General features: G+C 34.1%; 1 protein-coding gene across 1 annotated transcript; it reads left to right on the top strand.

The window, feature by feature from the left end:
• The first annotated feature begins 606 nt into the window (after positions 1 to 606).
• Positions 607 to 25,488, top strand: LOC149792468 (hsp70-binding protein 1-like). Its single transcript, XM_089971050.1, has 6 exons — positions 607 to 883; positions 6,748 to 6,922; positions 11,267 to 11,491; positions 13,846 to 14,001; positions 21,166 to 21,374; positions 22,141 to 25,488. The coding sequence occupies exons 1-6, from the start codon at positions 752 to 754 to the stop codon at positions 22,216 to 22,218; spliced, it is 975 nt and encodes a 324-aa protein (XP_089827176.1). The 5' UTR covers positions 607 to 751; the 3' UTR covers positions 22,219 to 25,488.
• The last annotated feature ends 40 nt before the right edge of the window (positions 25,489 to 25,528 follow it).

Below are 25,528 nucleotides of genomic sequence, written 5' to 3'. Positions count from 1 at the left end.
CTATGCTGATAATATAGGTTTGATCATGAGCACTCAGAAATTTAAACTTTGTGATTTTTTAATATCATGGTGTCAGTGCCGGATTAAACCCTGTGGAGGCCCTTAAACAGTCGAAATCTTGCCCCCCCCCCCTCGCAAATTATTTCCTAAAAGGTTTTAACGTTACCAACCAACAATTTAAAAAAAAACACAATTTTATTGTACAAAACAAATATTAACAATTACTAATGTTGTTAAACAAATAACATTTTATATTATTAAATACAAATTATTAAATAATTATTGTCGCGGAGCCACTAAAAGGCGTGTGACCCATAGGCGGGTGCCTATTCTGCCTATCTGGTGATCCGGCACTGCATGGTGTTTGCTTCGCTTTACTATGGGAACTGACTTAGTACTGTGAATCCTGTACTTAACCCTAACCATCGTCAAATGGTTTACGACATCTTTCACCCGCATAATTATCCGACGTTATTTTAAATTTGGCAAAATAAGAGTTAAAATGTAAAAAGCAGACATACGTTGACCTGCAAATAACGTGACTTTGAGAATATCACAAATAGTCTAGATCGTCTATAATGGCATTATAACTCACGACTTGCCGTAATTTGTCTGAAATATATTTTCCAGAATAATCTACGAACTGTTGATATCACTATTCATCTCGAAGTAGCTCGATCAGTTCTGCAGGATAATAGAAAACTTCAAGTTAGTTTAATTTATTCGTACAAGGGAGTAAGTGCGGCTAGAGATGTCATCATCGAATCCACCGCGTGGAGAAAGGGTTCCAAAAGATCTGCAAGGTTTGCTTCGGTTTTGCGCGGAGGCAACCAAAAATGAAGACCGTACTACGGAGAGTAGCTTTGAAAAAATGCCAGAAGAGGTGTGAGATTAAGCGATGATAAAAAACAAGCTACTCAGATATACTCAAATACACTCTTACACTATTTAGAATAATTAAATTCATATTGTGTTACTCGTGTATTTAACAATTATTTTAGTGACGTATTATTAATCCAAATAATAATAAAAATTTGTCACTTTCATTGTTTTAGTCACAGGGGTTCGTTACAAAGAAAATATGGAATATCCGTCCAGGAATCAAGGGATGGTGGTTGTAACCTGTAACAATATGTGTTATATTGTTACAGCTTAGAATTCCCACCCCTAGTCCCTAGTCCGAGTTTCCTCTGACCCTTGCCACCCCATTTTTTTATATTTGGACATTTATGTTGGGGTGTAGGGTCAGAGCGCATTCCCTATCAAAAAGTTGGAATTCGCCGACACCATTTGGTGTCGGCATGGGGTAGCCGCTTTCTAGCCGACCCAGCACACTTTAACGACCTTTCATCGAGATATACCTGCATGAAATCGATAGGAATATGATTTATTTTCTCAAAAATCGTGAGCCTAGCATTCGTCATGTCTTTAATCCCCTGATACACGAGACGAAAGCACGTCATTGCTAAAATTTGACCTGGATCTGGCCATTTGTATTCCTAGTCACATGACTACACAACTCTCGCAGCCGACATCTGAATGACATCAGAGGTCATCAGTCATGTGATATCAACAACAGATCTTTTCTAGTGTTGCTGTAGGAAAACAAATCGAACATATAAATAAAAGTAATGTAATTTTTATAGAAAAATTAAAAAACAAACTTCTCAAAATATTTATTGTGAAAACAACGACGAAAATCTGTAAATGTTGCATAAATTTTGAAGAAAACCAGATTCACTATGAAGAGCACGTGTCAATGTGATAGTCACGTGACACCGACAAAAACATCGCTGACACGTGTTGGGTACTTCTTGAAAACGGTTTTCTCCACCCTGCTGCGATACCGACAGGTTTCTGTTCGTTGCTCTCAGAATAAATATGTTGAGAATTAAGTGTGCATTATATTTATTTACAAATATTAAGTGACTTCTATATAATATGTCCAAATTCTATGTACAACAACTTGGGAAATTTGTTTATTTCAATATCACGTGACTATATGACCTCTGATGTCATTGACATGTAGGTTCCGAGATTTGTATAGTCATGTGACTCGGAATGCAAATGACCAGATCCAGGTCAAATTTCAGCAACGACGTACTTTCGACTAGTCTGTCAGCGGATTAAAGACATGATGACTGCTATGCTCACGATTTTTGAGAAAATAAATCATATTCCTATCGATTTCATGCAGGTATATCTCGATAAAAGGTCGTTAAAGTGTGCTGGGTCGGCTAGAAAGCGGCTACCCCATGCCGACACCAAATGGTGTCGGCGAATTCCAACTTTTCAATAGGGAATGCGCTCTGACCCTACACCCCAACATAGATGTCCAGATATCAAAAAATGGGGTGGCAAGGGTCCGAGGAAACTCGGACTACCCTAGTCCCATGATTCATGGACAGATACTCCACATTTCCTTTGTAACGTATCCCAGTGGTTTCAGCGATCATATAACGATGAGTGTATTTGTCAAATTAAATCTGGTATCAAATTTTTGTACATATACAAGTATACCTCTTTCCATACATCTCATTGTTACATTTGAGTAAAAAAATATGTGCCGTATGTACGGTATAATGGGCTGAAGTACTCCTCTAGTTTTGGTAATCGTGGTCATGTTTATTGACTCTTATAATTCTTATTCTTAAATTTGATGCTAAAGTAGTTTTACAAAAGTGTTTATTCCTGACTGTTCAGTGATCTGCACATTTGTCATCGTCACAAAACCTTATCACGAAAAATCTATCGATCAGTATGAGCTTTAACAATGGCAGCTGAATCATGAATAGTGAATGCAGTATCTTACAATAATACATTTTTCTGCTTTGCTTTTCATTTCATTTCTCTTGGTTAGCCTCATTTCAAAATTCCACTTGATTTAAAACTCAGTTAAATGTTTTTTTAGTGTGGTTATATCAGGAATATTGATTAGAGAACTGTGAATAATTGACATTTAAAGGTATAAAAGATCAAATTAAATAAAATTCACACCTATTGCTGAAAGAGTGGGTACCATAGGCCTGTATTCATTGTACTTTAAGAGAAGCAAGGGTTCTGATTGTACTCGGGAAAATTTCTCACAGCTTCAGCATGTATTGGCTTACACTGCAATGGTGCTTTATACATTGCCAGAATATTTTAGGACAGCAACAACAGTATACTGTGACATTATGGACAGTTTTACTCTCTGAAAAAATGAAAACTTTTTCGTGTATTTTTTCATGTAAAAGTACTAGTTTTCATTGTACATCCATTTTTTTCAGATTGGATTTTGGATAAACCATGATGGATAATAGTCATAAACTCCTATGTTAGGTTTTTAATATCATTCAATTTAATATTAAACGGCAGTATATTTTTCTGAATATAATTTGAAGTGAGCACAATTAGGCCACTCTTCTTCATTTTATAAGGCAAGGGAGACAACTCATCCAAGGTGTTATTAACTGAAAAAGTTTATCCCGTCACTGTGGTTGAAGTGATCTGTGGTACCAATGAATTTTGCTAACAGAAGATTACTTATAACAACAATCTACAATACATTGTATTTATGACCACTGGCTTCACCAGAAGTTATTTTGTAATCATGTTAAAGCCATTTGATTTGAAAAGATTTAAAATGTTTATTTCTTGCTAATTAGTTTTAAACTATCTTTTGATTTTCTTGCATTGTACATTCTGTCAGGGACATAATTTCTGGTCACATTAAATACAAATTTTCATCCATATTGTGAAGTATAGAATAATTTTCAACAGTATTAACACTGTTATTGAGATCACATAGCAAACCCACTTTTACGGTGCCATTTCTGTTCAGTTTACTTATGTCATCCTATATAACATTGGTGGTGTCTATAGTAAACCAGTTGTGTTTTTTCTTGGAGTAGGTTCAATTTAATTGTGAGATATTGCTCTTTTCCACAAGGTATTTTAGTGACCATTCTCTTTTATTCCCATTCCATGATTTTTTTGGGCAGCCATCCTGTTTATTATAACTCACCAGACCTTTTTCCCAAGAACTTTTCCTTTTCTTTGTTTGCAAAATACTCGTTCATGTCTCTGTAACACAAATGGTCACTTATATGCTTGATTTAATTTGATTGTATCCCTTTTCATTTCCTGCAAACATAATAGTCATTTATGTACTCAAGTTTAAGTTAATTATTTTTATGAGCCTAAGCAGCAGTATACAGTTGTCTGAAGCTTATACTGTCTATTAGGTCGGTGCTGATTAACACTATCCATTGATGCTTAAAGACGTTATCGAGGACGACATCAAGGATTTTACTCTTGCTTTTTTGGTGAAATAAATATGAAACAGGAATTTTGTTTAACTTTATAAGTCATATGCTCTCTTAATATCCTAATTTAATAATAATAATGATAACACTAATGATAATAATAATATTGATAATGATGATATTAATAATAATAAAAATGCTAATGATAGTATTTTTAATAATAATAGTACATTTGATTAAGGGCATTTTAAACATATCATTCTCAATGGGTACCTTACATCATCATTAAGTGTTGTTCTTGTTATTAATAATAATAACGTTATGGTTATTTTTTTATTGATTGCAAAAATAATGACAATAATAATTCATGATGAAATAAAGCGACAGATTTGAGAATGATAGTATATGTGTATCGTGCCCTTTTTTTGTTCCTGTGTCTGTTATGTTGGATGATTACCATGCCCTTTTTTAATTATAGGGAAAAATTTAGATACATGTTTGATAAATATAATTATAGGGAAAACGTTAGATACATATTAGATAAATATACATTTAATTATAGATGAAACATTAGATGCATGTTAGATAAATATACATTTAATTATAGATGAAACATTAGATACATGTTAGATAAATATACATAAAATTATAGGGGAAACATTAGATACATGTTAGATATACATTTAATTATAGATGAAACATTAGATACATGTTAGATAAATATACATAAAATTATAGGGGAAACATTAGATACATGTTAGATATACATTTAATTATAGATGAAACATTAGATACATGTTAGATAAATATACATAAAATTATAGGGGAAACATTAGATACATGTTAGATAAATATACATATGCATGAACAAGTGAAAGTTTTGTTCAAATCGATAAAACTGTATTTACTGGAATTCTGTGCTGACTAATGGTTCAAAGTAAATATCTGGTTTTTTGCCAGTCTTGGGTCTATATAGTATATTAGATTTATATCTTTGGAGCATCCGAATCACTCACAGTACGGTGTGTTTTAGCAAGGCTTAAGTGTTTTCATGAGAATATCATTCTCAGTAGATTTCAAAACTGAAGAGTCATTTGACCTGTGACCACATAATCTCAAGAGTCAAAATGAAAATCTCAGGAGTCAACACTGAAATCTCTGTAGTCGTTAGTTTTTGACAGTCACGAGTTCATAGCTTACAATTCATTGTCTCATGTTAGCAAAGAGAAACAAATATAAAGATTATCATGTAAGAAATAGACAGATATGGCCACTGTACAAGTGTTTCTTATTGTATATGACTGTATCTTTAGTATATTATGAAAAAAAAGTTTATTTTATACTTTATTTTTGAAGTTTGTAACTGCTGTCAGTGGCAAACAGCTTTTGATTTATAAGTGTCCTTAGATCAGTCCCAGATTGTCACTGTATTTCCATCTTTCACAACATTTTTAACCCACAGAAATTCACTTTTCCACTCTTCCTTACATTTTCTCATAACTTTAAAAGATGTATCCACCTTCTCAAAATGGCTGCACATCATCCATGTACCTACACATTCATCCATTCCTTCCTCCATCCATCCTGTCAATAATTATTTTGTATTTGATGATATAGTAATATATTATAGCAAAATAGCAGTTAACTAATAATAACAACAAAACCCAACAAAATCAGCAGCAACAACAACCAGTTCTAATATTGCTACTACTACTACTGGTCAACAGGGTTACTTGAACTTCCGTTTTTCTGTATTTTTGGGGGTCGTCAAGGTAAAGGCTATGGTGAGTTAGAGTGCTTCTACATTATCATCGATGTCATTGTCATCTTAATTTCTCCGATGTACAAAATGCTGCATGTAATCAGTATTGATTGCTTCAGTGTTGGGTCACCATGATAGACGTAAAACACAGCAATAATTATCAACACTGAAATGCAGTGAGGTCATTCATTTCGGATAAATGTGCACTACCTTGTTCATTGCATCAAACTAAGCCATGTGCTACCAGTAATTTTGATCACCTCTGTCTGTGTGGGTTTGAGTCCAGGATTCGGCCAATGTGGGTATGTGAGAAAGCTTACCAGTAGCTTCTCGTGGGTCGGTGGTTCTTCCCGGGGTTCTTCCTCCACCATTAATACTGGCCGCCATGCATAGCCTATCATGTGCTAAAAAATGGCATTAAACCCTGCAACAACAACAACCATTAATTTTGGTGCACTCCCTTTTTCATCATAGGACTATACCTTGTTTTACTATAGTACATACACTGTCATGTACACTACAGTACACTTTTTCACTATAATTCACTATCTTTTACACATTGGTGTTCTCGGGTGTAAAAGTACTGCAGTACAAGACAGTATACAAGGGTGTATGGTTTTGCTAAGGTGCAACATGATGAAAGGAATTTCTATATTCTTGCACAGATAAATATACAGTGCTTTCTTGATACTTCACATTAATAAGGAAGATAAATAAAAGCCTTTTAATTGTCTTCAGAAGAGAAAATGGTTAGAGGAGGCCCTGAATGATATGACAGTGAACCCTGTTGAAAGAATGAAGGCTTGCTTATCTACATTAAGGGTGGAAGATACAGATGAAGATCTTCTCGAAAAAAAGATTGCAGCTCTTGATGAACTACATGATTGGTGTGAATTTATAGATTTCGCTATAGGTATTTATTTGTTATATGTATTTTAGATATTGGTGTCAATTTATAGATTTTGCCATAGGTATTTATTAATTATGTGTTATAGATATTGGTGTCAATTGATAGATTTTACTTTAGGTACAGTGTGACCCCACTATAGCATGTTCCATTACAAAACTTATTTGGATATAACACTATTGTGCATGGCTCCCATAATTTCATATACATGTACTTTTCTCAGCCATGAATATTTTTCTTCTTATTTCATAGTACGAAAAGTAATGTGTACAGAGTTTATTACAGGGTTCCCACACTACCTGGAAATTGGGAAAGACAGGAGAACTGATAATTTTTTTCCTGACTGAAAAGTCCTGGAATTTCGCAAATATTGATGAAAGTCTGGAAAAACCTGGAAATTTTCCGCACCACTTGATGCCCGAAACACTCACATAATTGAGTCGTAACTAAGCTGATCTTGAGTTAAATTATTCAAATTCTAACAAAAATATTCAGAGGATGCAGTATGGGTTATTTGGTTGCTTGCAATGAACATATATGCTGAGTCAATCCACACGCCCAGTGGATTAGATTTGTCTAGTAGACTTTTATTTTTAAAGTCAGCTCTTTACCCGCATCTTTCCTTACATGGAAGGCATGAAAACCAGTCTAGTATCACAAGATGCCAATATGGTGGTGGCAAAGTGTAGCTGCTTACTGGATGGCCTTGCAAACTTTAAACGTTGCTAGATCGAGTGATACATGCATGAAGTTGATATGGAAATTACTTATTTTCTCAGAAATTGTGTATAGTAAAATCGTTATGTCTTTAATCTGCTAAAAGACAAGATAAAACAATGTCATTGATGAAATGTGACCTGGTGCTCATGATTTGCTAATCACATGAGTACTGTACACATATTTAACAACCCACCTTTTTAAATGTTGTCCCACACGTTCAGTATCGCCTGCTGCGCAACATGTCAGCTTGCCACTAGAATGGGATTCTCAGAAAATTTCCCAGCGTATAGTCTGATTCTAAATTCTTTAGTATTTTTTCCCCATAAACACATTACACCCTATTGATTGTTGCTTCTGTTCCACATAATAGTTCTTTTATATAAAAAAAATACTGAATTTTACTAATTTTGTTACAAGATCAGTTTGGTTGGCTTAATATCGCTTGCCATTTGTTGGCATTGTTATGTTGAATTTGTAAAACTAGCTATAAACCTGATCAAATTACTTGATGGAACTGCTGACATAAACTGTCCAAAGTAATGTATTTCATTTATATAGCCCGATGGATAAACATTACATCTTTTCAAAGCTGTGCACAGAATTGGCTGACATATTGCGAGTCATGAAAACACGTTGGTTGTATCCGGTGTGTCCAAAATTAATATTACTTTGAACAGAATATTATGGTGACAATTGCCTCTTTTAAAATGGTAAGCATTACAGTATTTTATTTTATTTTCGTCAGTCGGTTGAATTCAGTATGCATTTTACTTAAGTATTGGAGACTGAAACCTTAGGTGTGCAGAAATACCTGACACCATTGTATATGGTAAAAAAAATGATACAAGCTCCTATATCAATACATGTTTGGGGACTGGTTTAATGAATTACAAGAAGACAAGTTGATTTTAAAGAAAATTCAGTTGTTGTTTATACAACAGTATAATTTTGATGGTCTTTTGTCAAAATTTAAATCAACCCTTTTGAAAATGTTTTTTAAATGATGGAATTTTAACCAGATCATCATAAGGAGATCAGGTTGTTTGAAAAATCTGTTTGGGGATTTTATTGGCACAGATAAATTCAGGGTTAAACTCTTTTCGTTACAAGGCAAGGTTATAATTTTTTCCGTTTATTTATATGTTGTTTTTCTTCATACTTTCTATAGATGCATATATATATATATATATATATATATATATATATATATATATATATATATATATATATATATATATATATTGCTGTAGAATTCTTTAGAATTAAATGTTTGAAAGGAAACAAAGCATAATTTGTTCTCACTTTGCAACATAATGTAGCAAAATAAAGTCAGAATTTTTATTCTGTTCATTGACTCAACATGCCATTTTGTAGGAATATAATAAAACTTCTTTCGTGTGACTCATTTTATGGTTTTGTACATCATCATCTTTTCTGACTGAGATGTCTTGAAAGAGAAACATCTTTAAATTTAGAAAATGCATGTTTTATAATCTAAAATGTTCTTGAATTCCATTCAGTAATGGTCATATGTGAACCTTGAAAAGAGTAATTTTATATCCTGGAAATGGCCTGGAAATTTATCTTTAGAAAATCGTGGGAACCATGTTATTATCATTTTTGGGGAAGAGAATATTCATGAATTCTAATATATATCTTGGTGTGGCTCCTGCAATTTCATATACATGTATTTATCTTGTACATGAGTTTTTTCTTCTGTAAAGTATGTAAAATATTTAGCCAGGGATCACTCTGGGCTTTGTCAGTGTTGCAAATTGCAATTTATTTTCCTTACTGGCAACAAAATATACTCCCCCACCTCAACCTTGTCGGCTGTTAAAACTTGTATAACAACCTTGGGTTTGGAGTGAAGAAATATATCCCCCACTAACCTTTTTGGCTGTGGAAACTTGTATCCCAACCTTGGGTTTGGAGTGAAGAAATATACCCCCCCACCCCCCGACCTTGTTGGCTGTTAAAACTTGTATAACAACCTTGTGTTTGGAGTCAAGAAATATACCCACCCACCCCCGACCTTGTTGGCTGTGAAAGCTTGTATAACAACCTTGGGTTTGGAGTGAAGAAATATACCCACCCACCCCTGACCTTGTTGGCTGTGAAAACTTGTATAACAACCTTGGGTTTGGAGTGAAGAAATATACCCACCCACCCCCGACCTTGGTGGCTGTTAAAACTTGTATAACGACCTTGGGTTTGGAGTGAATAACTTCAGAAGGACCATGAATGGAAGCCACAAACTTAATATACAAAATGACTGGAATTTAATTATTGTTTGATAAAAATGTTCTTTGTTCATATTGACAGACCATCTTGACGGTGCTTTGTTGTATCATACTCCGCCCAAACTATTGTTCCATATAAGATTATTGTAATCTGGTCACTTTAATCCAGCTTTTGATTGTTTTTGTGCACCATGAAACAACACAAATCTAACTACTGACCAGTGACTGTGAAATTGAGGACTGACCCTTTGTTTCTCCATCTTTTATAATTAGACTTAGAAAGAGCTGTTCACACCTAAAACAATATCTGGATTAGCCAGTTGCTCAGCTCACTGAGATCATGGATTCGACTCTAGTTAGATGTCTGTCAAGAAAATTAAGTATGAAAAAAAAAAACATAATATGGCTGTTGTTAGTAATATATGCACTAAAAATTCACATTCTTACAGACAAGTTAAAAATTTTGAACAACCCCTGACCCTAATGAAAAGGAATTGAAGTTTTATATCTCATCAAAGATGAACTCATTTTAATGATAGATATCTTTAATTCACTGTCAGAAGGATGAAAATACGGAACTATCAAACATTGGCACTAAAGGCAGCACTTATTTCTGCCGCAACAGCATGAATGCTTTTCCCAGTGTCCAGCAAAGGAGTGTGTGTGTGTCTTTTAGATTTTTAACCTGGCTTTAAAAAAAAAAATCAGTCACATCACTACAATGTCAGCAGTGTGGCAGTTTATAGTGATGTCTAGCACCGGTTCATCATGTCGCAGACATGTAGAATGATGTCCCACCCAGTCACGTTATCCTGACACCAGGCCGCCCAGTCCTAACATTAACCTCTTAATGCTGAGCGCCTAGCAATGCAGCTGTTAGCACCATTAATATAAGTCTTTCGTATGACTTGGCTGGGATTCAAACCTGCAACCTTCTGCATCTGAATCGAATGCTCTAACCACTAGACCACATGAATTGCTTTGACCCTCTTCTCTAGGAAAAATAACACCTCACTTGAGACCTTTAGTTACATTGATAGTAGTTGAAAAAAGGGAGTACAACAAAATAAGAAGTGTTCGTCTTTTGATTTCAAATGTGCTTTTCTCACGAAGGAAAGGTTCAGTTTACATACACTGTGCTGTCACCTCTGATGTGCTTTAATGAAGGCTTAAAGCAGTGAAAAAGCATTTTTTTAAAAGTAAACATCTGACCATTGATCATGGAAAATAGGTAATCATTATATACAAGACATTTTTTTATATGAAATTTGCTGGAGTAGAAATTAAAATGTCTTTAAGAACAGGTGAATGTTATTTAAAAGTGTCTAATTGGACAGGTTTGATTTTATATATTTATAATAAGTTAAAACAATTTCTTTTAAAACAGATTTTCACAAGATTGGTGGGTTTAGTGTACTTCATTATCTCCTTCATCACGATGAACCAGAGATGAGATGGAAAGGTTTAGAGTTGATCGCTGCTTTGGTCCAGAACAACCCATATTGTCAGAAAGCAGTACTTGAAGAACCGAACATGTTCAAAGAAGTTTTACTCATTCTTGACACAGACAGTGATGCGACAGTGAGAACCAAAGCTTTACTTGCTACATCATGTAAGTAACACGGTCAAAGTGCATTAACATATGCTGCCAGGCTTGGGTAGGATTTGCATAAAAACGGGCATGCAACTATTAAACCAGATTGGGGGGGTGGGAGAGATGGCACAAATAACATGCAGTTCCTGCAATTTGTCATACCAAGAGCAAACGTTTTCACAGAAGTTGTGATCTTTCTTGTCCATATCAATCAGTGTTTGAATCCATGAACTTTATGATCGTGATCTGCTGTTGTGATGCAGAATCGATAATGGTGTTCTAATTGTATTGTCTTCATGATTGGTATAGCAAATTCATCCAGTCATCAGCCATGAGGTAAGGATTTTTAGAGTAAAAGAAATCCAGATATGACAATGGAAGTAGCAATACATATAATAATACCATCATCATCTATGAGCAAATCAGATAAACTGAATTAACGCCACACAAAGATATGCATAATCAAATTTTAAAAGGAGGACGCCTGTGGCTGAAATAGATACACCTTGCTTACATGACATATGCAACTTGTACTTATCATAAGCCTTGTAGATCGTGGTTTTGAAGAAGTGGAGTGGTAAGAAAATGAGAAGAATATTTACCAGCTGAGCAATCTGAATAGGATATGGAGATAAATGCCTTTCAATTTTGTTGTCGTAGTAGTGATACAATGTATTTGATTTAAGTTAGATATGCATATACTTTATACTAATATTGTTAAGCAAGTGAAACAAAGCCGTCTCTCTCCACTCTTCAGCTGATATTTCCCCCCTTGCCATGATTACCCCGCCACCCTGGAGGTAGGTTTTGATTCCATTGCATAAGAAAATTTCCGGGATTCAAAATAAAAATGGGGTTCAGTTTACTGCTCATTATTTGTATTGTATTCTTTCTTAACTCCTATGTCTTTATTGTACCCTTTCAAGACATTTTTTTCTGATGTCCACTGTTGTGTCCTTTAAGAAATTGGTACAAAATATTATTATTAAGGCATTTTGCATATATTTCTAACATATTACCTTTAACAGGGTATCTCATTGACCTTATTGGGAGAGTTCGTGACTTGCAGAAATGTGAGAAAATCTGCATTGAACTCCCAAGTTCACATAGCATTGGCACTCAGTGGGAGTCTCTGATATAAAATTTTAAGGAAGTATTCAATAAATAAAGAAAAAGCTGAATCTCCAGATATCTTGTTTCAATATTGTAAAATGTGTATTTTCTTGAAAAGTGTGTAAGCTTAATCATAAGAACAGCTATGTTTTAAATTAAACAAGTTTTATTTTTTTTAATAGAAAATAAAACCTTATCCATCCCATTTGGGATGTATCCCCTATTTTGTCTTTGTTAAAAATGACTGAGGCTGCAATTGTGAAAAGAACAATTCAGGATTGTGCAAAAACAAAAATGTTCACACTCTCAACATCGTGAAAAATAGAGTATCAAGAACTAGTGATTTCATTATCAGCTAAATCCTGATTTCATTATCAGCTAAATCCTGATTTCATTGTCAGCTAAATCCTGATGAAATTATCAGCTAAATCCTGATTTCATTGTCAACTAAATCCTGATGAAATTATCAGCTAAATCCTGATGAAATTATCAACTAAATCCAGATTTAATTATGAGCTAAATCCTGATTTCATTATCAGCTAAATCCTGATTTAATTATCAGCTAAATCCTGATGAAATTATCAACTAAATCCTGATTTCATTATCAGCTAAATCCAGATTTAATTATCAGCTAAATCCAGATTTAATTATCAGCTAAATCCTGATGAAATTATCAACTAAATCCTGATGAAATTATCAACTAAATCCAGATTTATTTATCAGCTAAATCCTGATTTCATTATCAGCTAAATCCAGATTTAATTATCAACTAAATTCCAATTTCATTATCAGCTAAACCCTGATGAAAATATCAGCTAAATCCAGATTTCATTATCAGCTAAATCCTGATGAAATTATCAGCTAAATCCTGATGAAATTATCAGCTAAATGATTTCATTATCAGCTAAATCCTGATTTCATTATTAGCTAAATCCAGATTTAATTATCAACTAAATTCCGATTTCATTATCAGCTAAAATTTGATGAAATTATCAGCTAAATCCTGATGAAATTATCAGCTAAATCCACTTTTTCTAAACAAGGCTATATTTCATGTGTCACACAAATGAATCTTTGTATGGTCAGCCATTTTCTTTTCTGTCCTTAAATATGGATCTATGAGCAATCTTGGCCAACAGCTTGGTTATCATCAATTTAATTTTCAAGTGATCTATTGTTTGTAAAATTGTCAATTAATTCCAGCCCTGAAATTTTTGATGACATCAGAATGTACCTAGTACTGTTCATTTCTTACACAGGTCTCACACGAGATTTCCCTGAGGCACAGAAAGTCTTTGTGGACAGTGATGGGTTTTCAATTATTCTGAGAGCAATGCAGTCGAATGTGGAAAAACTAAAGACCAAAGCAGCATTCATGTTGTCTAGTTTTGTTACAGACAAACCAGAGTACAAAAGTAAGCTGATGGAAGATGATTGTATTAATGTTCTCAGACAAAATTTGTATGCCTTGCTACAAGATTCATAGGGGCATGTGTTATTAACCTGATCCATACATTTATATACCCATCTGTCCACCCATCCATTATACATGGCTTAAGAGTTATGCTTAGGTCATGAACATATTTCTACTTTTAGTCCGAACTGGCGTTTGTGTTCCATGAACATATTTCTCCTTGAAGTCCAATTCTTTTCTTGGTACAGTAAATGTTGTTTGTTTAGAAGAGTTTGCAGAAAGTTCAGTCCAAAACTAGATTTCATTGAAGAATATATCACTTCCATAATCCACTGTATTTATTGAACCACAGGCATGATTATATAAAGGTGAATTGGTTTGAGTGCTTAACTTTGTACATTGTTATATGATCAAAGATTTTCTTTTTTAACATTATGTTCCTTGAAATATATAGTAAACCCAGAGTGTGATTCTATGATAGAAGGTTCCGAATGGATCGTTTCCTAATGTTTACTCTTACATTTATTTTTTCCTAGTGGCAGGTAAATATATTTCAATAGATAAATACCCATTCTTAATGTTGTAATTTTTCATAATTCCCACAGGTGCATTTTAATATGAAGACAGATCATCTGTAAGATTATAAATATTTATAATATTGTATTCTATGAACGTACTTTCTCCCATTTTTTTAAGAAGGTATCTTTTTCATTAGCATGGGGAGTCAGTGTGCATAATTTAGCTTGAAGTCAGGATTCTCACTTGTCAATTTTCTGTTTGGTTAATGAGGAAAATAAAATAGGAGAGCAGCGAGAATAGAAAAAATGAAGTTGGTATTTCTCGTTTTAATATTGTTTCTAAACAACTGCTGGACAACAAAAACGTAGCATAACTTTAAATGACGTGCTCAGATTTAAGTATGTATTGTTGAGCACAATGGTAAGAAGCAGGATATGACAATCACACTTTAAGTTTAGCATCTGGATATATTTCATAAACCTTTGTTTTTATAGGCTCTCATCATACTTGGCATTGTGAAGCAAAGACTGTTCATTCTTTCCTTGTCCCATTTAACTTGAAGTCAAGTCTCTGTCACTGTAAAGTTGCATGAAGGTTTTTTGCCCATGATGTTCATCCATCCATTCATCCATCCATCTGTCTGTTCTCTGTTTTGTTTTCACACAGCAACACTAGCTCTCCACCATTTACCATTACAAAATTTTGTGTACATCAGGGGTCAAGCTAGACTTTAATTTTTGGAAGAAGTGACTTAATTTTGGAGAGATCAGGGAGAAGTGAGAGCTGAACTGGGAAAAATTGGACCTGAACGGGGAGAAGTGGGAGCAAAGTGCGACACACAATGTGTGTGTGTGCGTTGTTTTCATTCTCTTATTTGAATTATGCCCTCTATTTCCCAGTATACATATTTGCATTTAGTATTGGTTTTAAGCAATACTTTGTATTCTGTTTATATTCTAATCACATTTGGTGTATCTATCATATTCATATTTAATGTATTTTGGCAATATGACTTAAAAACAGAACAACAGAAGCTATACATTGTAATGAATTTTAACTGAGTAACTAGATTACAGTATTGTAATTGCATGTCAGTACAAATGCTTAATCAACTACCCTTAAGAGTTCTTCTTTTTACTTTCTGAAAGTTCGCTATAAAATGGCATTAGATTTCTTAACTTGTTAGAAACAAACCCCTGTACATTAGAGCAACATTTGTACACGTCTTTCAGATCATGCTGTTTGTCCTAATTTTCTTGTTGCCGATAAAACTTTACCTTAAATGTTCATAAACGAAACAATGAAGAGTTAAAGTCCATATATGAATGAACAAATCCTTTTTTTGACCGAATCAACACAGTGAAGAATTAAAGTTGGTATATGAATGAACGAATCCTTTTTTCAAACGAATCAACACCGCCAACATGCAGGTGCATCTGTTTTTAGAAAGAAGGGTTTTCTTAATGTAACTACTCACTTTAAAGCTGTATTACAGCAGTCCATTGATAGGATTACAAATATAAGGTTTTATTATCTGTCTGCGTACTTGGTGTAACATTAGACATTGGGTAAATAGTATTTGCTTTGCTGTTTTTTTTTTTCTTTTTGTATTTTCACAAAAATGAGTAAACTCATTATACAGCCCTTACCTGATATAGTCTCTCGAATTCCACAACATAGGCCTAGCATTGTTCCTTATATTTCTGTATATCGCCCTTACCTTACATCGTCTCTCGAATTCCACAACAAAGACCTAACATTGCTCCTTATATTTCTGTATACAGCCCTTACCTTACATCGTCTCTCGAATTCCACAACATAGGCCTAGCATTGTTCCTTATATTTCTGTATACAGCCCTTACCTTACATCGTCTCTCGAATTCTACAACATAGACCTAGCACTGTTCCTTATATTTCTGTATACAGTCCTTACCTTGCATCATCTCTTGGATTCCACAACAAAGGCCTAACATTGCTCCTCATATTTCTGCATACAGCCCTTACCTTACATCGTCTCTCGAATTCCACAACATAGGCCTAGCATTGTTCCTTATATTTCTGTATACAGCCCTTACCTTACATCGTCTCTTGAATTCCATATTATAGGCCTAACATTGCTTCTTATATTTCTGTATACAGCCCTTACCTTACATCGTCTCTCGAATTCCACAACATAGGCCTAGCATTATTCTTTATATTTCTGTATACAGCCCTTACCTTACATCGTCTCTCGAATTCGACAACATAGGCCTAACATTGCTCCTTATATTTCAGTGTACAGCCCTTACCTTATATCATCTCTCGAATTCCACAACATAGGCCTAGCATTGTTCTTTATATTTCTGTATACAGCCCTTACCTTACATCGTCTCTCGAATTCCACAACATAGGCCTAGCATTGTTCCTTATATTTCTGTATACAGCCCTTACTTTACATCGTCTCTCGAATTCCACAACATAGGCCTAGCATTGTTCCTTTTATTTATGTATACAGCCCTTACCTTACATTGTCTCTCAAATTCCACAACATAGGCCTAGCATTGTTCTTTATATTTCTGTATACAGCCCTTACCTTACTTAGTTTCTTGAATTCCACAACATAGGCCTAGCATTGTTCCTTATATTTCTGTATACAGCCCTTACCTTACATCGTCTCTCGAATTCCACAACATAGGCCTAGCATTATTCTTTATATTTCTGTATACAGCCCTTACCTTACATCGTCTCTCGAATTCCACAACATAGGCCTAACATTGCTCCTTATATTTCTGTGTACAGCCCTTACCTTACGTCATCTCTCGAATTCCACAACATAGGCCTAGCATTGTTCTTTATATTTCTGTATACAGCCCTTACCTTACATCGTCTCTCGAATTCCACAACATAGGCCTAGCATTGTTCCTTATATTTCTGTATACAGCCCTTACTTTACATCGTCTCTCGAATTCCACAACATAGGCCTAGCATTGTTCCTTTTATTTCTGTATACAGCCCTTACCTTACATTGTCTCTCGAATTCCACAACATAGGCCTAGCATTGTTCTTTATATTTTTGTATACAGCCCTTACCTTACATAGTTTCTTGAATTCCACAACATAGGCCTAGCATTGTTCCTTATATTTCTGCATACAGCCCTTACCTTACATCGTCTCTCGAATTCCACAACATAGGCCTAGCATTGTTCCTTATATTTCTGTATACAGCCCTTACCTTACATTGTCTCTTGAATTCCACAACATAGGCCTAGCATTGTTCCTTATATTTCTGTATACAGCCCTTACTTTACATCGTCTCTCGAATTCCACAACATAGGCCTAGCATTGTTCTTTATATTTCTGTATACAGCCCTTACCTTACATCGTCTCTCGAATTCCACAACATAGGCCTAGCATTGTTCGTTATATTTCTGTATACAGCCCTTACCTTGCATCGTCTCTCGAATTCCACAACATAGGCCTAGCATTGTTCTTTATATTTCTGTATACAGCCCTTACCTTACATAGTTTCTTGAATTCCACAACATAGGTCTAGCATTGTTCTTTATATTTCTGTATACAGCCCTTACCTTACATAGTCTCTTGAATTCTGCAACATAGGCCTAGCATTGTTCTTTATATTTCTGACCTATATAATTGCATTTTAAAGATAAATCTTTAGTAACTTAATATTTAGCCTCTGCTTTCTATGAATTGTATATTTTGGTAATTATATTTGTCCAGTGGTTTACGAAAAGAGACAATCTAATAAAATGGTACTTCCCAGAACAATGATGCCGACCAATTATGGCTCCAGACTGATTTTTATCGTGAAAATAATGTACACGTGGCATTTAAATTATTCATGTTACTGATTCTATTCTTAAAACTCGAATTGCTATTTACATAAGTTTTTAGTTTTCAAAGACAAATTTGTTGGTTTTTATCATCAAAGGATAACTTGTGGAAATCGGACAGTAATAGTTGCTAACTTACTCGGGAAATGGTTCATGGTCAGTCACTATCAAACACATGCCTATGCTAGAATTTCTTTGTCGGCATAATTGATATCAACACCAACTGTTTGACAGCTTGAAGCGTACATTTCACCTTGAGCTGTATATAACATAACACAGGAACTAACCTGGCCAAGGCAAGGGAGCATCTCAAAAAGAATGGTCATTCAATGTTCCTCAAAAAAAAAATTCACAGGGCAAAGTTGTTTTTGCTTTCCTAACAGAAGAAGGCTAATTTTACATTTTTTAGGTGATTTAGTTGCCCACTTCGCCCTGTAGCATGACCCCTGGTACATGGTTTGAGGAAGAAGCTCGTTAATTTTAGAATAAAAGGTTAGAGTCAAAAAAAATGGTTTCGGCACAGTAACATAATTCTGGACCAAACTTTGTGATGGCTTAATGATGAAGACTTTCATTTTGGGGGTTATAGGGTATAAAGGCAAGGTTTTTGACACTAAAAGAAGAAAAATAATTTTGTACAATAACTCTAGTTCTACTTAAGAGACCTGGATTTGACTTTGCCGATGGCTTGCACTTTGAGTAAGGTAGAAGTCTAATGATTTTGGTCTCAGAGGTCAAGGTCACTGAAAGTGAAAAATGATTTCTGCATATAAATCAAAGTTCTCAACCATGTACAGTCACCAAAGTTACGGAGGACTTGCATGCTGGGTAAAAATTAAGTCGATTGATTTTTGGCTCTAGAGGTCAAAGGCCATATTCACTGACTTAAGGGGAATTTTTTTTAATATTTTATTTATATAGGCAGTGTACCATGATTAGAGTTTATGGAAGGTTTCTGCCTGAGGTATGGAAGAAACTTGTTGATTTTGGGGTCGGCAGGTAATAAGGCAATGCTATTGTGACCCAAAGAAAAATGGGTTTTGTCTAATAATTTTTGTTCTAGAATAAGTTACATGACCAAACATTGTGGTTGGTTTGCACTTATGGTGGTAAAAAAATCTAATAGATTTTGGGATCTAAAGGCCAGTTTTGATGGTCATAGTAAGTCTCTTAAAAAGATAGTGGTTTTGCAAGTTGTGTTATATTCAAGACTGCATAACTTCATGAAAGGTCCATTGCCAGGTTTCATTTTACATCTAAAATTTTCTTCTCCAAATAGAAATTGTGTACTATCTTATTTTTTTATGTGGAGTGTCTAGTTTTTCACTGAAAATAAATGGGCATTGAGAAAATACAGTCATGATATTCTGCATATTACTGAAATTAGACTCATTCTATCTCAGATGGGAAAAAAAGAGAATTTCTTTAAAATTGAGGAGTTTGTCGACTTATTTTTAAAGTATAAAAGGTCACCCATGTGTACAATTTAAAACACAAAGATTTATTTTTCATACAGTGTGTTATATTTACCTTGCATAAGAATCCAAATGTTGTTAGAAATTACTTTAACAAGATAATGTAAAATCTCTGAGGTAAATTGTTTCAACTATCAGTGAAACTGAGACATGGTCATTGGTCAGTATGCTTCAGTGAACCATGCCCTACTAGTGCCTGCATATAGGACTGTTAAGTAGGGGTGGGTGTATGGTGTAAATTTCTTGATACTTGGTACGAATTATTATGAAGCAAAGAAAATTTATTGCAGAGGACAGTAGTTTGCCTCTTAGACCTTTGGGGTCATTGTCATGGTAACAGAACATTTATGTTAGGATTTTGGTTAAAGTATTTTCATTTGATTATATTTTCTAACCCCCTGATGAATTTACTCCATATGTTGGATGATGGTTCATTCTGCAACATGCTTGTTCAACCTCTTCGACCTTGGAGTCAGTAGCTTTATTGTGGGTTGGTGGTTCTTCCCGGGCATTTCCTAAGTTCTTCCTCCACCATGTATGCTGGTTGTCATGTACAGTCTGTGCTGAAAAATGGCATTAAAGCTTCCACACAAGAAGAATATTCACCGTGGGGTCAAGGTTACATGTTTTACAGCAATGCTTTCATCATGACCTTGACATGCAGACCCTGGCAACCTTCTATCTTCAACAAGTTTTCTCAAAAGCAAAGTTAGAATAAAAAAATTTGGAATTGCGTGTGTGCTTGTCTCATTCCAGCTGTCTCAAAATTTGAATGATATTGAGACTGTTTGAATTTTAATTTGGGAAACTTTTTTTATGAGTTAAACTCTGTGTTCAGTTACATGAATTTTGGGACATGACTTTCAAAATTACCTGGTATACAGTGAAAATTGGATTCGGGAGCCACTATAAAAAAAATAAACCAAATACATAAATTAAACTCAGTCTCAATATTCTGTGACTAGAAACCACATTAAATATCACTCGTTATTAGTAAGATAGGTCGACACAGAACAAACAATATTAAGCTCATTCTGAGATTATTATGATTCTAGCAAAGTACAACAAATAAAGTAAAATAAATTGAAAATCAATTTCTAGGACTATGGAATGAAATTTTATATTTAAAACATACTGTAACACAGGCCGGCCTTGATTTTCCCAGCAGTTCCTAATTTGTAAACTGAAATCTAGACTGCTGCAATGTAACTGGTTCAGGTGTTAGTTAGACTTTAAATTTAAACTTATCATGATGCCAGTTTTTGAAACCTATTGAGAGCTTTACAAAGTTTTCATCAATCCAGAATTGTTCAGGGTGCTAGTCTTGTCTGTTTTCAGATGTTCTCTGTGATATGGGTATGATCGATCAACTTATAGGACATTTAGGTGAGGAGCACTCATCATTCCACGAACACTTGCTTTCTGCCATTTTAACAATTGTGCAAAACTTTCCTCGTGGGATCATGGAATTCCGACGACCAGAACTAGCCCTGGAGCAAACTCTTTTGCAGAAACAAAGAGATCTGGAAGGGAAAGAGGAATTTATGGTATACATTTTGTGATTTATTTCATGATATGGCCTTGAATTTGCAAATAATATTTACACAAAACCCTAACACTGTATGGATTACAAAAATAGAGACAAGTTATCGAAACTGTAATAGGGCTGATATTTATTGAAAGAGAGGAACTAATACTTTTTATATTACTTCATAGAATCTCTTATGGTTTTGATATTTCTTAACAGAGAAGTTATAGCTACTGTGATATTTTTTATATTTGTACACAGAGGTTTTAGAAACTGATAGTTTTGATATATATACAGGAGATTTTATATTAATTTTAGTCAAAATAGATGTACATATACGAGCATGTATGTTCAAGGTAAAGACTAGTAAATCCTATAAATAATGGATTAAACAAAATTGTATCATATGACTGCAATAATTTAAAGGGAGAAAAAAAAGAGAAACATTTCCCATGTGTATGTAGTATATGTACATATCTATCATTTTGTTCTCTATTTGAAATGCCATCCACAAAACTGTATTCTACAATTTCAGGATTTGAATTCATGTCAATAATGAATCTTATTACAGCTTTACAGTTCTATCAGAAGTAAAATTCAAATTTATCTGAAGAAAAAAAAAATGTCAGAAATTTACAGGCATACTAAAGATTACAAAGTTGTATCATTATTTAGTTGTCTAATGGTAATGTATTTGTCCTTATTTATTGACCTAATTGTCAGATATATTTGTCCCAGTCTATTTACCTAATTGTCACATGTATTTGACATTTGCTGTTTCTTAGGAGGAACTTCAGTATGCCAAGGAGTTGCTGAGATTAATACAAGAAGACCAGTCAGAAAACCAGGATGTGGCTAGATAGGTGAACCAGTCAGCACATTTTAGACGGACAAGCATGATGAACGGAAAGCATTTTGGCCCTACATGTGCAGTATCATGGGATTGAAACCACAAGACAGGTTATTGTCTTCTAAAATGAAGTGATGGTGCATGCTTTCAAATCAGATAAAATTTTCCATACAGAATCTGACAGCCTGTGGTAGATCCAGTAAATTTGAAAATAAAATGGTAGTCCATCTGCTACCAGAAGAAACAGATAGTCCATCTTAAGCTTATTTATCCAGAGAAGGTGCTCTGATATTAACCTGTTACAGACCACGCTATTTTCTTTTAGTGAGTTATTATTCTTCTTTTGTGAAAGGTTCTTACAGTCTTGTTTGAAAACTGTTGAACCATTGATAATGGGAATTACGTCATGGGTTACCAGAATTTAAAGATACCATACATGTAGTCAGAAATCAAAGTCTGTTTCTCATAAAAATCATAATGCTTACAAATTCATTCAAATCCAATCTCAGTTCATGTAGGTATGGGTTTTTTGGAACCCCACTATTCGCACTGAACTTGTGGTCATCACATACTTCCTGCTTTGGCCCAGTTTTATCATGATGTTATAAAGGGGCCCTGAGTGGCCGATTGGTCTAAAGCGCTCTCCGTTATGGATCACTGCCATCTCGCCTTTGTCTGTGTGGGTTCGAGTCTCGGATTTGGCCAATGTGGGTATGTGAGAAAGCTTGCCAGTAGCTTCTTGAGGGTTGGTGGTTCTTTCCCGGGATTTCCCAGGTTCTTCCTCCACCATTAATACTGGCTGCCGTGTGCTGAATAATGGTGTTAAACCCTACAACAACAACAACAGGATTTAAATGAACGAGCAACCTGTGTTTTGAAACTGCCACCTGCCTGGCAGGTCAAGACTGGAAACCTTTATGATGAACTTGTTAAAGAATTTTACTGTTTCAGTAGTTGCTGGCTCAAATACCAGAAGCTTCAGAAAGTTAATTTCAAATACTGTGAGCTATCCATGTTTGGATTAAAAATGGCCAATATTAACAAAACTATTATTGTTCCACAGTGGTTGCAGTTTTAAATAGCATATAATGTGGCAATATTTATTATTGAATCAGTCAGAAAAATTTAAATTCAAGAAAACTGTAAACTCAGTGAAAGGATATAATATAACATATGGTAAGATTTTTGAAAGTATGTTTTATGAAGAGTTATGTATTTATGATAAACGTGATGACATACACAATATTAAAGTGATTTTGAAGACTGGTAAATGGTATTCACTTGAAAAGATATTGTTGATCATTAAAAACTTTGGCACCTGCCGAGAACTGTATTCTGTTAGAATAAAATATTGAAGCATAATACGTAAATCAGAGTATTAAGAAGCTTGAAAATTTTTGCTAGTATTTTCTGGAATGTTACAGATGTGGTAAAAACAGCACGTTAGGAAATGAAAGAGTTCAAATATAGACATCAAACAAGTAGGCACTCATTCAGAAATTTAGAGGAAAGAAGAAAGTACATCCAAAAATGTCACTGTTACACCAAGAAATCAATATACATTACAAATGTGATGATATGACGACAGTCTAGGCAGTATCCGATCTTGATAATAAATTATGTCAAATTAACAGTGAAAGGAGGTAACATTCAGAATTATGAAGTTGATTTAAACTACAAATTTTAAAAAAGCTGAGGAAACAAATGCAATGTAAAAGCCTACAGGCTGGTTTATGCTAAATTTTGAACAAGATGGAAGGTAATAAAAATCACATTGATGTTATGCAATAATGAGGACATTTACACTTCTATCAAGTGTTAATTCAAAGAGTTTGTCATATCAGTTCACACATATGCTGAATCAACTGTACATATTTTATAGTGTGATATTTTGAGTTGGTTTTCAGCTGTTAAATGATTCAGTATACCAGATACATGTAACTTTTACCATACATCAGTTTAGTTATCAGAATGTGGTCCCACTCTTATATGGCCACCCCTTTCTAAATTTGTTATTACAAGTATATGTAATGTACGTAGTAAGAATGCTACATGCTTCAAAGCTTTTAATATTTTCATTTTAAAGTAACATTAATTATTATTGTATGCAATTTAATTACGCAGTCAAAACTTTTTTCAAGTGGACAAAATGCCTTCTTCATAAAGAAAGCAGTAATGTGTTGTCACGTGATTTTTCTATCTTTTTCTGGTACCCTGTTTTGTTCAAGGTCAAGGTTAATTTCTTTATATGTGTGTGTGTGTTAATGCACAAAATTTATTTTTAGCCTATTCTGACCCTGTCATGATCTTGACAATTACGTATGTAATCATCAAAGAGACGAACTAACTTGATAGATTTGTGAAGCCCAAAACTCTTATCATAACATTGTTAAGCCCATTTCCTGTAAATGTCGGCTTTTGTAAGCAATGATATAATATTAATCTTACTGTTACATATACTTTAGTCAACACTTCTTTCAGTAACGGAAACTTGACACTGGGAGACATGAATCAATGATAGAGATAATCTGATTACTTACCTTACATTACGATATGAACGAATGTGTTGTCAGGTAGCCAGATAGCATTATCCACATTGCTTTTTGATGTTTTTCTCCTTGCTTGCTTCTGTTGGAGTCTTGTTTATTCATTTGTGTTGGGTGTCCGTTAGCTATGTTTTTTGACAGCTAATTGAAAAGTAGGAATTATTTCCCTTTACCTGTACATTTTTAGTAATCATTTCCTTTGTTACTTTGCACTGTCAAAAATTCTCTATGTGCATGTCATCTTTTTCATTTTCACTTTTTCATTCGAAGCATTTTTTGTCCTTCACATTTAGATCATATTTAGATCAATATCAACAATATCTAATGATTTAGTTACTTGCATATGATGTAAGAAAATTATCTCATAGATTTGCTACATCATTTTATCACAAAATCTAATGGTTAAATCACTTTTGCATGTACATTTTTGCTGGAACATTTCGGAAGATTGAACCTGCAGACACTCTTGTTTATTTAAGAGTTACAGTAATGCAGTTATCTGTTGAAATGAAATTTTTTTCAAGTATCACATTATGCTTCATCTTTTTTCATTGACTTTGTGTGTTGTATTCATCGTCCAAGTACTGACAACAGTATTAGATTGTACATCTGGTTAAATTGAGGAAAGTCAGTACAGGTTACATTCAGGTATAATTCTGTTAATAAGCTACCTTCAAAAAACATGTTTCTTGGCAGTAGGATCAATAAATTTAATAAATTCATCGGCAAATGAAAGACTACTTGTTTTTTATGTATTTCATAAAAGATCCTATTATC

This window comes from Sinohyriopsis cumingii, chromosome 9, assembly GCF_028554795.1.
Source record: "Sinohyriopsis cumingii isolate HCF-2022 chromosome 9, ASM2855479v2, whole genome shotgun sequence".
Classification (NCBI taxonomy): domain Eukaryota; kingdom Metazoa; phylum Mollusca; class Bivalvia; order Unionida; family Unionidae; genus Sinohyriopsis; species Sinohyriopsis cumingii.
This window is presented reverse-complemented; position numbering and strand designations above follow the sequence as displayed.